Here is a 17,274-nt window from a genome sequence, read left to right as displayed (position 1 = left end):
CAAAGTGGCCGCCCTCCTTCAGTTTTCTGATAAGAGGGGTGTCCCCCCCCCTCCCCCTCCCAAGATATTGAAAAAAGCAGTAAATTAGGCATTACCCCATTGGGTAAAAAATGCATGATTTTTCCCCTAAAACCAATTCTAAGGTTTGATTTTAGAAAAAATACGCTTGCACTATCTTTCTGCTCAAACTCTAGATTCAGATCATATTTCTGATTTTCTGCTCAAACTTTAGATTCAGATCATATTTCTGATTTTCTGCTCAAACTTTAGATTCAGATCATATTTCTGATTTTCTGCTCAAACTTTAGATTCAGATCATATTTCTGATTTTCTGCTCAAACTTTAGATTCAGATCATATTTCTGATTTTCTGCTCAAACTTTAGATTCAGATCATATTTCTGATTTTCTGCTCAAACTTTAGATTCAGATCNGACAAACAAATAAATGTGAAAATTAAAACTAACATTAGAAAACAGCGCTAATCTTCGAATGTTAGTGTTTCAAATTTTATAGGGGGTGCCTCCGATCAGCGAAGCTTATCAGGAAGGTCAGGGGCCTCCAATCTTATCAGGGAGGTCAATAGCCTCCGATCAAATCAAGAGCTGGTTTTTAGGTCAGGTCATGAGCTGGTTATAAAGGTTATATTTCCCACCACCCTGATCAGTTGGGGCTGGGGGCAGACACCCCCCCCCCATATCAGCTGAGCTGATTAGGCGGCAGGGCAGGTCCCCCCAACCATGTTGGATTCAATCCAATCCAGTTGATTAGTGATACGAGCTGTAACAGCAGGATAATCCTGAACAATTATTAAATTCAACAAATAGATATTAAATTAAATTAAATTAAATTAAAGAGATTGTTCATCAAAATAGAAATGTAAGACAAAAACCGACACTTGTCTCTTTTCTAAGTGAATTCTTGAATATCATTCTAACAAACCAATAAACTTGTTTGGTTTGGTTAAATTAAGTGCAGGGTTTCATACACAAAGAATTTCACTTTAAAGACAACCTAAAGCTTTAAGGAAATAATTATCTGAGGTTAAAATTTGGTTTCTGGCTTGTGTACCCGGAATTAATTGACAGTTAATCAGACGACTTTACATATCTCTGGTAATATTAAACGCAAAATAAAGGCAGTGGTTATGACTGTATATAATATCTATAAAAAGCAAAAAGCATGTTAACAATTGCAGGAACCCAGAAATTTATTAACAAGACCGATTAAATTCTGGACAACCGACTCGGAAGTCTAATCCTTTGTTTTGGATTTAGGGATTTCGTCTTCTAGGATAGTTTTATATTCTTACCTTTAAACAGTTTGCTCCACGAGATACAATGCCTAAAAATGTGGTCATATGAGTTCCAAAAATTGGTACAGTCGTTTTGACGTTCAATGGATAAAAACAGACAGATTTTCGGGGATTTTTCAGTTAATATTGATGGATTTTTTCTAAAAAAATTTGAAAACGTTCATTGACCTTCCCCAGGGGCGTATGTAAGTTAACTAAAAAAATTGGGCCCGTTATAGGTTCAGCTGTTATGACGTTTATTGGAAACAAACAAACAGACAATCAAGTCCATCTTATTTCTAGATGTATAGGAAAATAATCACTTACCAACCAATTGATGTGAGCCATTCACAACATTCCTTTTGGTTAGAGGACCTAAACAAAAATTGAGGTTTCAGATTTTATTAAGACATTTTCTTATTTTACTCCGAATATTTATAAAAAGTTTGATGAATGCACGGAAATTTATCGCAATTAATATTGAAACTATTCTTTGGATAATTAGTGAAAAATTTATGTAATTATCTTTTTATCAAGAATTTTAGATGTAATTCTAAAGCCTTTCCACCCAAAATAGCGTAGCCAGGATTTGATTCAAGGCTAGAGCAACCAGTTTTTTCAAACTCTACCAAGTATTTTTTTAATCAGTTTTTTTGCGTGAAATTTGATTTAAAAGATTTTAACGTTTTTGAAATTTCTAAATGGATATTTTTCTCTCTTATAAATGAGTTGAAAATAAGAAAAAAAGGAATCTTAAAACCCTTTTTTAAAACTGTATAAAAAGAAAAATTTAAAACTGATGAAAGATGTATTTAGCATTTTTTATCAAAAAGTGCCTCTTTGTTTTGCTCTTAAATTATTTTACAAAATTAAAGTAGTTACCTCCCAAATCCGCCTGGCAAAAACCCACAGAAGATTTAGCACAAATCATTCTATCCGTAATAGTGGCGCAGTCGTATTTTGTAGAATCTGGATTGCAGCATTCCTCGTTGGGCAAAGTTGTTACCTATCAAATTATTTAAATGAAAAAAAAAACCTAAAAATGTTCAGACATAATAATTCTTGTTCTTTATCTTGTTTCAAATAATTCTTATTCTTTATCTTGTTTCAAATAATTCTTGTTTTTTATCTTGTTTCAAATAATTCTTGTTCTTTATCTTGTTTCAAATAATTCTTGTTCTTTATCTTGTTTCAAATAATTCTTGTTCTTTATCTTGTTTCAAATTTTTTCAGTTATTTTTAGTTGTAAAAGTAAGAGGCTAGCACATAAATTCAACAGCTGCTCATAAAAAGTTTTAAACATTTTTAAGACAGGGTAGACTTTAAAGTGTTTCAGCGCCTTGTGCTTTAATTTTACTGCTCTAACTTACTTACGCTTTCTGTAGCCCTTTACATGTACACTTTAGCACTATAAAGCACTTGTTGCTATGCTTAGGTTTTTAAGAAATAATTGGCAAAATTCTTTTCGATTTTTGGATTGAGAGCTTGATACCTTTAAATCACAGTAGGCTCCTGAGAAAGATTACTGAATACTTAAATATTCATTTTACCAATTACTCCTTTTTAACTTAAGCTAGAACGAGAGTTACCCACAAGGGTTGAGACTGTAAAGACGACCCGAAATTCTAAAAAATATGACGATTTGAAGCTTGATTTTGAGTTTCTGCATTCAATTTAGTATTTTTTTAGTTTACTAAATGATTGAGAACAGAATTAAGCCAAATTTGGCCTGCAAGGAATCCTGAATGCAAGCAAACGGACTAATCAAATTCCGTACAATCTTCTCTTAGTGGGTAGTCCTGTAGTAAATTCAGTTGTCTAGTGTCACTGAGAGTGCACCATTAGAAAAGTTCAACTATTCGTATCTAGTATCGTATCTAGTATCATATCTAGTATCTAGTATCTAGTATCTAGTATCTAGTATCTAGTATCTAGTATCTAGTATCTAGTATCTAGTATCTAGTATCTAGTATCTAGTATCATATCTAGTATCTAGTATCTAGTATCTAGTATCATATCTAGTATCTAGTATCTAGTATCTAGTATCTAGTGTCAAGTATCTAGTATCTAGTATCGTATCTAGTATCGTATCTATATCTAGTATCTAGTATCTAGTATCTAGTATCTAGTATCTAGTATCTAGTATCTAGTATCTAGTATCTAGTATCTAGTATCTAGTATCTAGTATCTAGTATCTAGTATCTAGTATCTAGTATCTAGTATCTAGTATCTAGTATCTAGTATCTAGTATCTAGTATCGTATCTAGTATCTAGTATCTTATCTAGTATCTACTCTAGTATCGTAACTTATAGTATCTAGTATCGTAACTAGTATCTAGTATCGTTTCTAGTTAAACTTCAGAAGCGGCGAAATATAAAGACGAAATTTTGGCAATCTTACATGTATTTGATATTATTATAAAGAAAATAGTTTTACCATTAGCTCAAGAATATATTTTTAAAGCAAAATTGGTCTGTGTTCACTGCACAATTGCTGCGTATTACTGTATTATATGATCATCGGACTATTTAAAATCATAATTTGACAGTCGTCTTCCTAATTTACAGGCTATTGATGAAATTCGAATTTAACAAACTTTTAAGTTTCTAACCTGTGCTTCTGTGGCGGTTGCTGATTTAAAGCCAGATTCTGATATACCCCAACCAGATATAATGGTCGCCTTATTTTCCAGGTGAGTTCCTACAAAACATTTTAGAACTAAAATCCCAATAATAACTCCAACGATCACAATCCTAATAATAACTCCAAAGAAAAGATCTCAATATTAACTCCAATGATAAAAATCCCAATATTAACTCTAATGATAAAAATCCCAATAATAACTCCAATGATCACAATCCCAATAATAACTCCAATGATCACAATTCCAATAATATTTATGATCAAAATCCCAATAATAACTCCAATGATCACAATCCCAATAATAACTCCAGTGATCTCAGTCCCAATAATAACTCCAATGCTCAAAATCCCAATAATAACTCCAATGATCTCAATCCCAATAATAACTCCAATGATCATTTCCCAATAATAACTCCAATGATCACAATCCCAATAATAACTCCAATGCTCAAAATCCCAATAATAACTCCAATGATCAAAATCTCAATAATAAGTTCAATGATCAAAGTCACAATAATATCTCCTAACTATCAGATACTTGAATAAATAACAGAATGGTAGGAATAGCTATCAGATACTAGAATCCATGCAGAATGATAGGAGTAGCTATCAGATACTTGAATTTTTAACAGAATGCTAGGAATAACTATTAGATACTTGAATCTATAACAGACTGATAGGAATAGCTTTTGCTGCTATAAATCTAAAACAGAATGAAAGGAATTCTTGAATCTATAACAGAATAATAGGAATAGTTATCAGATACTTAAATCAATGACAGAATGATAGGAATAGCTGTCAGATTAGTGAATCTATAACAGAATAACAGGAATAGCTATCATATACTTAAATCTATATCAGAGTTATAAAATAGCTATCAGATACTTTAATCTATAACATGATAATAAGAATGGCTCTCAGATTTTTGGAATCTATGACATAATGATAGGAATAGTTATAAGATACTTGAATCTATAACAGTATAATAGGAATAGCTATCAGATACTTGAATCAATAACAGTATGATAGGAATAGCTAATAGATACTTGAATCTATAACAGTATAATAGGAATAGCTATTGGAGACTTGAATCTATAACAGAATAATAAGAGTAGCTATTAGATACTTGAATCTATAACAGAATAATAAGAGTAGCTATTAGATACTTGAAAATATAACAGAATGGTAGGAGTAGCTATCAGATACTAGAATCCATACAGAACTTGAATCTATAACAGAATAATAAGAGTAGCTATTAGATACTTGAATCTATAACAGAATAATAAGAGTAGCTATTAGATACTTGAAAATATAACAGAATGGTAGGAGTAGCTATCAGATACTAGAATCCATACAGAATGATAGGAGTAGCTATCAGATACTTGAATTTTTAACAGAATGCTAGGAATAACTATCAGATAATTGAATATATAACAGAATGATAGGAATAACTATTAGATACTTGAGTCTATAACAGAATGTAAAGGAATAACTATTAGATACTTGAATCTATAACAGAATGATAGGAATAGCTTTTTGCTGCTATAAATCTAAAAGAGAATGAAAGGAATTCTTGAATCTATAACAGAATAATAGGAATAGTTATCAGATACTTAAATCTATAACAGAATAATAGGAATAGTTATCAGATACTTAAATCTATAACAGAATAATAAGAATAGTTAGCAGATACTTAAATCTATATCAGAGTTATAAAAATAGCTATTAGATACTTGAATCTATGACAGAATGACAGGAATAGCGACCAGATATTTGAATCTATAACAGGACAATAAGAATAGCTATCAGATTTTTGAATATATGACATAATGATAGGAATAGTTATCAGTTACTTGAATCTATAACAGTATAATAGGAATAGCTATCAGATACTTGAATCTATAACATGATAATAAGAATGGCTCTCAGATTTTTGGAATCTATAACAGAATAATAGGAATAGCTATTAGATACTTGAATTTTTAACAGATATAGTTGAACAGCTATCACAAACAAGAATCCATAACCGAATTATAGAAATATCTATCAGATACCTGAATCTATAATATCGTGATAGGAATAACTATCATATACTTGAATCTATAACAGAATAATAGGAATAGCCATCAGATACTTGAATCTATAACAGATTTAGTTGAACAGCTATCATAAACAAGAATCCCTCACCGAATTATAGAAATATCTATCAGGTACTTGAATCTTTAATATTGTGATAGGAAAAAATATCATATACTTGAATATACAACGGAATGATAGGAATAGCTAATATAAAAATATCCTACCTTGACCTCTGACGGCGGGCAGACAGACTGGTAATATCGTCTTTAAAAGATATTAATTAATATTAAGTTTATCTGAAGCCGGATTTTTTAGATGAAAAAGAGATAGTAATGTTTGTACATAATTTTTATAGCTATTTAGATATCTATGATCTAATAAAAAAACCTTTGGAAAAAAGCTTATCTTTAAAAGATTGTTTTTTTCAAATCAAAAATGCAATTTTCTTACAAAACATTGAATTGACATCTCAAAATATTTTCAACATAAGCCTTTGATTAAAAACAACTTTAAAAAATGAATATTTTTCCTTTTTGGTGTCGCATCTTCACACTTGAAGGTTTGATATAAATTACCCAATTAGAGTTGAATGTAATAAAAAACTATTTTTTGTGAATAAAGGGACTGTTCACCTTAGAGAAGGTGACAGGGTGGCAGAGACGAAGTATAGCATAATCATAATCATCATAATCCTCGAACTAAAACAATAAAATTCTATTATTTATAAAGTTTATAAATAAGTTTTGAAATAATTTCAAATTGGTTAGATCTCACCAAACTGAAAGAATCTGACATAATCTGCTTAAAAGTTGAAGATTTAAAGAAACTGTTGACGTAATTTCATGCGTCCCTCCGTTAGAATAAATTGGCACCTCCGATTCACAATTGTACACTTAAAAGCTCAAGAATGAGTTAGATACTGATATTTTTGTTTTTGAAAACTGACTATTTTCTTTTGTGGTTTCTTTGAAAAAGTGAATCGTGCATTTTCAAGCCAGAGGGGGTCACTTAAAATTACGACGATTGTTTCTTTGATTTCTAGGTTATGAACAGCTTTTACGATAAATAAATTAAAAAATGATCTATCATTTTGAATTTTAATAGAGAACATTTTTTCGGCATTCACACGTTGAAATTTTAATTGAGACATAGCAAAATTTGCTTTTTTCAGTGTATACAATTTCACTTTTACTTTTTATTATTGTTTGTTTATTGTAATAGTAACATTTATTTGTAGAACAAATTAATTAGTTTGTAACCTGGACATGAAGGGGGTGTTCTATTTTGCCGCAAACACCATGCACGCGCTCGTCAGCTGTTGAATTATTCCAATCATCTTGTCCCAGCTACAAAACAATACTTTACAGCTACGATCATTAGCACCGTTTGAGGTTTGGAGTAATTCCTGGTTATTTGACTTGTAAAAGCTTTACAAAGATCTGAGATGTTACTATTCAAAAAATGTATGGTCAATGAAGGTGCTTATTACATATAGGGTGTCCTTCATCATTTCGGATTGTTTATGGCTCTATGACTTTTCTATAGGATATTTGACTTTTAAACTCTTCACATAGATCTGAGTTGTATATCATATTTAAACTCTTCACATAGATCTGAGCTGTATACCATATTTAAACTCTTCACATAGATCTGAGCTGTATACCATATTTAAACTCTTCACATAGATCTGAGCTGTATACCATATTTAAAATCTTCACATAGATCTGAGTTGTATACCATATTTAAACTCTTCACATAGATCTGAGCTGTATACCATATTTAAACTCTTCACATAGATCTGAGCTGTATACCATATTTAAACTCTTCACATATTTCTGAGTTGTATACCATATTTAAACTCTTCACATAGATCTGAGTTGTATACCATATTTAAACTCTTCACATAGATCTGAGCTGTATACCATATTTAAAATCTTCACATAGATCTGAGTTGTATACCATATTTAAAATCTTCACATAGATCTGAGTTGTATACCATATTTAAACTCTTCACATAGATCTGAGCTGTATACCATATTTAAACTCTTCACATATTTCTGGGTTGTATACCATATTTAAACTCTTCTCTGAGTTGTATACCATATTTAAACTCTTCACATAGATCTGAGCTGTATACCATATTTAAAAAGTTGTATGCTCGCTAAGGTTGGTTGGTTATTACATAAAATCAGATTCCTTTAGACCAAGAATGGAAATTCTTCATGAATTACTCAAAGTTAAGATTATAATTTTAATCTTGACAATTTTTCTGGATGTTGAGATCTCAACCATGATTAACTTTTTATGTACTGACTAAAAACTAAATCTATATATCTATACTTTATTTTTGTTTTTGTTTTATCATAATATTGCAACATTTCACCTTTGTGTCCAAAATAAATCTTTAATGATTATGCAAAGATTTTACTCTAAAGAAATTAACCAAAAAGATTTTTCAAAACGCCATAAATAGATAAAAACTATGTGTAGATCCATAATTACCCACAAAAAATGAGACTTCAGAGACGATTGTACGGAAATTGTTCAGTCCGTTTTCTTGCAATCAGGGTTCCTAGTAGGCTAAAACTGGCTTATTTCTGTGCTTAATAATTTAGTAAACCTTAAAAATAATTAATTGAATGCAGAAGCCAAAAATAAAGCTTCAAATCGTCATATTTTCAGAGTTTTGGGTCGTCTTCACAGTCTCATCCTTTATGGGTAACCCTGTACTAGATACATACCACAACATATGTCATCAGATGGGATTTTGAACAGCTGGCTGATGTCAAAACTTCCTAAAATTTGTTTATTTTTAAGTAAAACTCCACAAGTCATCTATCCGATTCCCAATGGTGCCCTTTAAATATTTATCTTTGGAACAATGAAGCAAATATCTTTTTTTCAAACTTGGAAAGAGTTACAGTGATAACCAGAAAACTCTGGAATAAGAAAACGACTTTTAGACTCAATTATTACTTTAAAAAGTCCAATGAGCTTGGGACACAACAGTTGTGCAGTGTAAACAGACCCTTTTTACTTTATGGGGGATTATTAAGTGGCAAGTAAAACTATTTGCTTTGTACTATATAAACTTAAATATTGCTTTAATGTCGTCTTTCTATTCCATTGTTTTCTGGTTATCACCGTGAGCAGATTCCGTTAATTTCTTTCCCTGTCCCTTCTCAGATGAACCGTACTTGAAAATTGTTAATTTCAAAAAGAAAAACAAGGATATCTCATTAGAGAAAAAGAATGTTTTGAGGCAAGAACGAGTAAACTTTGACACATTTTTATTAATAATTCATCTTCTTAATAACAAACATTTCTTTAAAAAAAGTTTAAATTAATAGTAAATTTTGTTTTCTTCTTAATTTTAGTTTTTTAGCTAAATTAACCTGGTCGCTGATGAGAGTTGCTCCACAAAATGGTAGATTGTCTAAGGCTGATAGATCGGGAGATTTTACCAAAGCAGCCTAAATATTACACTTTTTCGAAGTAATCCTATTTTTGTGTTCGACCAATCTAAAATGTCCAAGGCAAAATATCCAAGGAAATGACGGTTCGATTTAACCCATTGCAAATAATAAGGACACTTTAACCTATCGCAAGACAGTTCTACCTATTTTAAATGACAAAGGACATTAAAAATCATCGCAAATAACCAAGGAAATCTCAACCAATTTAATATAACTAAAGACATTTTGACCTATCAAAAAGATCAAGTATACTTTTTACCAATAAAAAATAATCAAGGATTTTTCCTATCCCAAATAACCAAGGACAGCTTGACCTATTGAAAATTACTAAAGAAAATCCGACCTATCAATAATAATCAAGGACAGTTTGACTTATTAACAATAACTAAAGACAGTTTGAATTTCAAAAAAGTCCAAGTACATTTTGACCAATCAAAAATTACAAAGGATAGTTTGACCAATGGAAAATGACCATGTTTACATTTTGATCACAAACTTTAGTAAATGTTAGAGTATAAATATTGCAATGATTACTTGGATTTATTAGTTTTCGCTTATCATTGGTTAATAAATTTTTACGTTAAGTTAACGTCCGGAACTGGCTTCAGGTCCGGAATTGGCTTGTCCGCACTGATCAGTATCAATATTGTTTAAAAACGGATTTATTATGACTAAAAACAATAAAAGATATGCCCATTTGTTGACAAAAAAATACCGAAAATTGTTTAATTTGATGAAGATCAAAATAAAGATCAAATTAGGAATTAAAAGCCTTTGAGGGGAGAAAATGGAAGAACAACTGTATAAACATCATTGCACTTGTAGAACATGTCATTAAAACAGGTAAAAGCGCGAAGGTTTGCATTACAGTAAATAATCATTTGGGCCTTTTTAGGGACATCTTTCAGTTGTTAAATAGGCTAAGATGTACTGTGCAGTGTTTCTTAAGCCCAAACTTGGGTTGTGTGTGTTAAAAAAAAATAATCCGTTTAAACTCTTCTGTAAAAAAGTTGTTCAAATTTACAAACAAATTTACTCTACATATTTCAACTATTTTCTCCTGCTGTGCATTGAAATTGGTTCCTGGACATTTTTGGATAATATTGAACGATTCCTTGCAATCAAATGGTGGTGGAGGGGGACTAGTTGAAGGGAAAGGTGGTGGAGGGGGACTAGTTGAAGGAAAAGGTGGGAACGGAGGAAATGTTATTGGAAAAGGTGGAAATGATGTTGGTGGGCCTGGTGGTCCAGGTGGTCCAGGTGGAAATGATGTCGGTGGGCCTGGTGGTCCAGGAGGAAATGGAGGACCCGGAGGAAATGGTGGACCAGGGGGTCCGGGTGGTCCTTCTATTGGAGAAAAGTTGAACTGAAAAATACAGAGTTAAAAATCTCAACACAATAGACCTTTTTTTGCTTTAATTTAGCTTTAACAATGGATAACCTTGGTAAGAAAAACACTCACATTTAGTTTTCGCAATATGTCATTCTTGTACAAAAAACTGTGAAGTAAGATGACGATATTAAAGAAATATTAAAATGTATTTAGTAATTGAAAAATTAATTATTCAGTAAAATAGTAAAACTGTACAATTTTTGTCTCTCATGTACTCTCATTGGACTATAACAATTTTAATTTGAATAAAAAGTCGTATTTTTTTATTTTAGAATTTTATGGTTCTCACTGTCCTGCCACTTTTGGATTATAAACATCTTGCTTTTTCAATGTAATGCGCCACCTTGGTACTGAAACACGTTGCGCCACTTCAGAGCCACCTGACGGTCAAAATTGGCAACTGATGTTGAAATAAATCGAAATGAACCAATGATTAAAAACAATTACGTTTTATTTAATAATAATGTTGCAATTCTGCTGTTGAAAAAAAATTGTTGGAATAAAAAAACAAGAAATATAACAGTTTTGATTAGTTTTCACAAAAGCATTTAACGTGTCATGTGTTAGGGGACACCTTGTCTGATAATATATTCATGATTCATGTCTAATGTCGTCTATTTATTCCAGAGTTTTCTGGTTCTCATCATATTTACAAAAATATTAAATATACCTCAAAACATCCACTCATTAGTCCAAACCCATAAATGCAAACCTGAAAAAAATCAGAAAATAATACCAAATATTTAAAGAAAAAAAATCAGAAAATAATTCCAAATATTTAAAAAAAATTGAATTTACCATTTGAACTCCATCCATGGTGAAACTGAAACTAACCAGATTTATTACTAAAAAAAAAGAATTTCTGTTTAGGTTTTCAATTTATTTCTAAAAATTGGCATTTATGTTTTTTTTCGGTTGAAAAAAGCTCCAATAGTGAAGTTTATTTCATCGTTTTAATACTTTTTATTACTTTGTGAAAATTTTTTAACTTAAAATTTTTAAAATTATTTCTAATTTTGACATATATAAACTTTTGAAATTTGTTTTTATGAGTTGGGTAAAGAGATTTTAGTGTTTAGCGTTTAAAGTCTAAATTAAAAAAGTCAATTAAAAAATTGAAAAAAATGAAATATTTTATAGATAAATTTCTTTATCGCTCAATTCAATGAAAAAGAAAAAAAATTGAAGACGTCCTTGGTACCAACGTAATTGAGTCTTTGCCACAAATTCTGATTTTCTATATCTTTGCAACCAAATGTTGTAGACCTTAGATATTTTAAAATGCATTCTGTTAGATCAAATAATATAAGTTTGAAATATCAAGGTCCATACCCTCAGGTTGCAAAGGTATAGTGATTAGAAAATTTGAGTTTGTGACAAGAGCTCAATACCTTTATTTAATAGAATGAAATAATTGAACTTGACCGTACGCAGTTCAGCTATTTCTTGCTATCCATTAGATTTGGTCCTTGGTTTGATTTGTCAGCGAGCCTTTACTTTCTAACTAATTACCGCCATGATTTTTAGAATATTTTTGTTTGTTTTATAATATAATTAAATCGTAATAGTTTTATTGTTTATAACATGTAGAAAAGATAAGGTTTTTTAACATTAAATGATTTTTCACTCAACGAGAATCGGAGATGTTTTATAATATATCAAAACTGTATGCTTTATTATTAGTTTTGCTTTTCCTTAATTGTGCAAAATAGAATTATATGTTATATCTTTTTTGATACTTTTAGACATTTTGAAAAAAATACATAGATAGATTGTAGATTCAATTAGAAGTATGAAAACCTTTGATAATTTCGTTTATATATTCAATTTGGCCAAGCTAAATATCACCTAAATTTTATTCGGAAAAATGCGGCAGTTCCCCCAAATTTTATTCGTAAAAATGCGGCAGTTCCCCTACATTTTATTCGGAAAAATGCGACAGTTCCACCAAATTTTAGTCGGAAAAATGCGGCAGTTCCGTCAAATTTTATTTGGAAAAATACGGCAGTTCCCCCAAATTTTATTCGGAAAAATGCGGCTGTTCCCCCAAAATAAAAATCTTTCTCATAACTATAGTAAAACTGATAATATGTTAAACTAAAGTATTTCTGAGGTAAATGGAGACTCACTTGAAATTTTGTCTACCACCTCCTAGGAGTAAGTAAAATCCTACCTTGTTTGTTACCTACCACCTCCTAGGAGTAAGTAAAATCCTACCTTGTTTGTTACCTACCACCTCCTAGGAGTAAGTAAAATCCTACCTTGTTTGTTACCTACCACCTCCTAGGAGTAAGTAAAATCCTACCTTGTTNGGGGGGGGGGGACTTCATTGATTTTTTGAACCGATCGTTCCACGGTCATAAAAGATCGAGGACCGATCATTTTGACGATCAGGAATTCATTCGACGATTAGAGTTTCCAATGCAAGTGGTTTTTACTTGTGCGCAATTAAATTTTATTCCGCGCAATTCCCCCGAAATTCCTTATGTTTTGGTTTAGTTTTTACCAATGTTTTTATCGAAATACAGGTTTTATTTTACCGTACATATTTACACAAGAAAACTTTTTTTTCCAAAGAAAATAGACAACCGTTTCAATTATAACCCAAAAAAAGGCGTTAACATAATTGGTAAAAACTTTAAAGTGATTTTGTGTATGAACCTTATCGCTAAATGAATTTTTTAATTTTATGTAAAAAATAATGATTATTAACGGGAAAAGGCGTTTTTCTCATCCAAAATTATTTTGGTTCTTAATTAATGCTCGTTCTGCAGTCTCTTAAAGAACAGAATAATTTGTTAACGTGAAATGTCGATATGGTAAACAATAGACAAACTACAACAGAAGGCCGTCAGAAGTTAACAGCAAAAATTACTATCAAGGAAGAAAAGATGCTCACTATCTCAATTCAGATCAGGATACAGTAACTACCTGAACTCTTACATGTCTAGGATAGACAACAACATACAAATTATCTGCCCAAACTCCTCATGATACACACCACATTTTCAATTGCCCTTCGAAACCCACCCACCTAACCTAGGGCAAGCCGCAGGAGGCTGCAAGCTTCCTTGGACTACATGAAGAAGAAGACAACATGGTAAACGCAGAAACGAACAAGGCCCAGCCCTAACTGCACTTACAATACATATACTGTTATATAAAAGTGAAAGTATTTTTATATATTTTTTTATACCTACATTTTATATTTTTAAATGATGTAACAAACTGTTGCACTAAAACTTGTCAAAGTTTATAAAATCTAAAATCAAGCTTAAAAAGAAGTTTTACGAAAAATTAAGAATGATAAATCATTTGACAAAAAATAATTTAGAAAAAAAGACTAGCCCGCCGATCAAGTCATAGAAGGTCAATTTATAAAAAAAAAATAATCCAGTACGTGTTATTAGGTTGAATTTGGAATCCAACCCGATTAAGCTGCTTGAAGAAATCTATAAAAACGATTGTCATTAAAAATATTGATAATTTACAACTCTATAAATCTAATGTAATTTAATGGGCCAATTATAGTTAAAGTTAAAGTCCGACGACATCAGGTTGCATCTAGATATGAATATTAAAATGTTAAAGTTTTTCGAAGAAAATCTTTAATACCAAATGATATAAGATTTCAATTGTTTCTTTTAGATAAAAATCTGTGTATACCGCGGGTTTTACACAAATATAAAACAAGCCAGCGCGCCGATCACAGTAAAATGAGATAAATTTTCAAATTAAAATAAGAATTTTCGAACAAAAATGTGTTTTGTTACCAAATTATACTAAAGCATGCGGAAAACCTAAAAACTATTTATGAAAATCTGTTTGCGGGTTTTACAGACATCACTACAAAATTGACGAGTTATGGTCACAAAATTTAAAATAACTACTAAACCGATCATTTCTCAAGCATGAAATTTTGACCGAATTTTGTTCATACATTTAGGAGTAATATATATAAAGGAATTGAGTCTTTGTAACTAACTCTGATTTTGTAATACCTATATTTTTTCCACCTGATGGTGTGAACCGTTGATATTTCAAACTTAGATTCTTTCATCTAACAGAGTTCATAATTTGAAATATCTTAGGTCTACGGCATTGGATTACGAAGATATAGAGATTAGAAAATTTATAGTTTGTGACAAAGACTCAATTCCTTTGAAGAAAATCGAATATGTCTTCTATTTTTTTTATAAACAGTTTTTCTTGGTTAATTACACTTTAATTACCCCCTACTACGGACTTTTATGTTTAAAAAATAAAGCCCTTTTTTGTTGTCTATAAAGTGGCGTCAAAATCAAGTCAATATTTTAATAAAGAAAAACGCTATGACAGTTTGAATAGATTGACCTTCATGGCGAGGGCACAACTTTGTGACCTTGGTACTCCGCACCANAAAAATATATCGGATTATGTCATGTCTTATATAGGTCTATTAATGTATTTAGTTTGAAAAAAAATCGGAGAGGGTACAGCCTACTGATTTTTTAAAAAAGTGGCTGAATTCTTAAATGAACTCACCCATCAATGTTTTGTTTATTGAAAAATGATATTTTTCAATTTGGTTTCACTTTTAACTTGTTAACTTGTTGTAGAAAAACTACGTTATCTTCCGAATTATTTATCAGATTAAGGGTACCGTTGTAAATCGGACATGCATCTTTTTTTATAAAGGGTCACTTAAAATTACACAAACAGTCCCTTAGCTTAACATTTGTTATTTATATTACTGGTAGTTTAAAACTTACAATCACAATTTAATGATAATTAGAATCTGTATTTTAAGTTTTTTTAAAAGATTTGATTTAAAGTTAGTAAGTAATGTAAGAAATTATTTATTTATTATTTATAACATAACCATACAAAATTAGGTGTTTTAGTAGAAAATATTTAAAAACCTCCAAATTTAGAGGTTGTGGGAATATTTCCCCCCAATTATAAAAAAGGTAAAGTAAAGGAAAGAAAAAATATATTTATTGTTTACATTACATTTAATATAACATATTTTATAATTTTTCATGTTTTAGGTAAAATGCAGGTTTTGTTTGTTTTATCGGATAAATAGAAAAATAAAATGATTAACTTTTAATTATATGGTGGTGGCATTACTATGTTTCTATTACTTAAAGTTTATAGCTTGAAAATAAAGTTGTTGCTAAATCAACAAGACTACAGGTATACAGGCGCGTAGTGGAGGGGGGGGGGGGGGGACCCCCGTGCCTAGACATGCACCCCCCTAGGCCCCCCCTAGAGCCAGAGGCAGGCTCTAATTCATTAAACAGTAAACTTACATATATATTTAGATTTTTTACTTTTCTTTTCAATCGACAATGTCACAATTTGTCCATTTTATGATTATTTCTCAAATTCTTTCTTGTACCTAAATCTTATTTACAATATTTTTTTTCGCGGGGTTTCATTTAAAATGGTAATTTTGGTCAGATGACTAATAGTCAGCCTTCAGGTAGATTAATAAAGATTTTAAACTTTATATTTTGGGTGGTGCACAAAAACAAAAATGCACCCCCCTAGGCTAAACCTCCACTACGCGCCTGCAGGTATACCCATAAATAATGAATAATCAGAGCCGACTGATCGGTATTTATTTTGATTTTATTCTGAAAAATGTCTAAAATAAAGTGTAACAAAACTTGATCTATTAAAGACAACTTACTAAGCATAGCATATTTTAAAACAAAGCTAGGAACATTACCGTGGTTCTACCGAGTTTTCAGCTGAAGTCAAGAATGCCCGGCGTTGCACGTGACATTTTAAAAAACACTTTGAAAAACAATTTTTAAATTTGAAAACATTTTTTTGAATTTTTTATAACCTAAGGGCTATGTAACCCCCTATTTCCTAAAAATTTCAGCCAATATCGTCCAACCGTTTGGCAAGCTATAGCGAACATATGTATGTTTAGTGAATCCCTGTTTTCCTGAATCCTTGATTTCTAACAATTTCAACGTTAAAAATAGATATCCGATGGAATTGTTATTCTTTCCCATAGATCTAATCTCTTGCACCTGACAATTGTAGAATCTGAATCCCCGGATGTCTGGACAAAATACCAATAAAGAAATGACTATTTTTAGTGGTCCTAAACCCTTCCCCCTCCCTTTCTTGTATCACTTCCCCCCTTCATAAAGAACCGATTAGTTTAAATATACTTTACATTATGCAATTCTATAGTAAAATAGGAGGCAGTGAGAATTTGAAGAAATAGATTATCAATAAATAGATTTGAAGAAATAGATTATCAATAAATAGATTTGAAGAAATTATGCACGAGGTCGCTGATGTAAAATGTGACAGACCAACCCTGTTTCAAGTGTGGAAGAACCTTTTTTTAAAAATCTAATCAAAGAAGCTCTTCCCACTCCCAGT

At 30.8% G+C, this 17,274-nt stretch overlaps 1 protein-coding gene across 1 annotated transcript; it reads right to left on the bottom strand.

Moving 5' to 3' along the window:
• Window positions 1–438: 438 nt before the first annotated feature.
• LOC111708747 (trypsin-7) lies at window positions 439–13,179 on the bottom strand. The gene is made up of 17 exons (XM_023482208.1): window positions 13,146–13,179; window positions 11,683–11,729; window positions 11,555–11,596; window positions 10,714–10,857; window positions 10,606–10,683; window positions 10,082–10,121; window positions 9,678–9,721; window positions 9,411–9,488; window positions 8,757–8,810; window positions 7,275–7,361; window positions 6,648–6,713; window positions 6,240–6,279; window positions 3,905–3,993; window positions 2,175–2,298; window positions 1,620–1,667; window positions 1,311–1,342; window positions 439–797 (listed from the first exon to the last, which is right to left on the bottom strand). Exons 2-17 carry the CDS (start codon window positions 11,698–11,700, stop codon window positions 711–713), a joined length of 1,071 nt encoding a protein of 356 aa, XP_023337976.1. The 5' UTR covers window positions 11,701–11,729; window positions 13,146–13,179; the 3' UTR covers window positions 439–710.
• Window positions 13,180–17,274: the final 4,095 nt, after the last annotated feature.

This window comes from Eurytemora carolleeae, unplaced genomic scaffold, assembly GCF_000591075.1.
Source record: "Eurytemora carolleeae unplaced genomic scaffold, Eaff_2.0 scaffold901, whole genome shotgun sequence".
Classification (NCBI taxonomy): domain Eukaryota; kingdom Metazoa; phylum Arthropoda; class Copepoda; order Calanoida; family Temoridae; genus Eurytemora; species Eurytemora carolleeae.
This window is presented reverse-complemented; position numbering and strand designations above follow the sequence as displayed.

Bases quoted from the DNA above. Each gene is read 5' to 3' on its own strand.
- LOC111708747 (XM_023482208.1), bottom strand. The intron at 9,722-10,081 runs GTTAACTTAACG...TCTTTTTGATAG, and splicing joins ACCTGAAGCCAGTTCCGGAC to GTCAAAATGTCTTTAGTTAT. The intron at 8,811-9,410 runs GTTAATTTAGCT...AACAAATTTTAG, and splicing joins CAACTCTCATCAGCGACCAG to GAAGTTTTGACATCAGCCAG.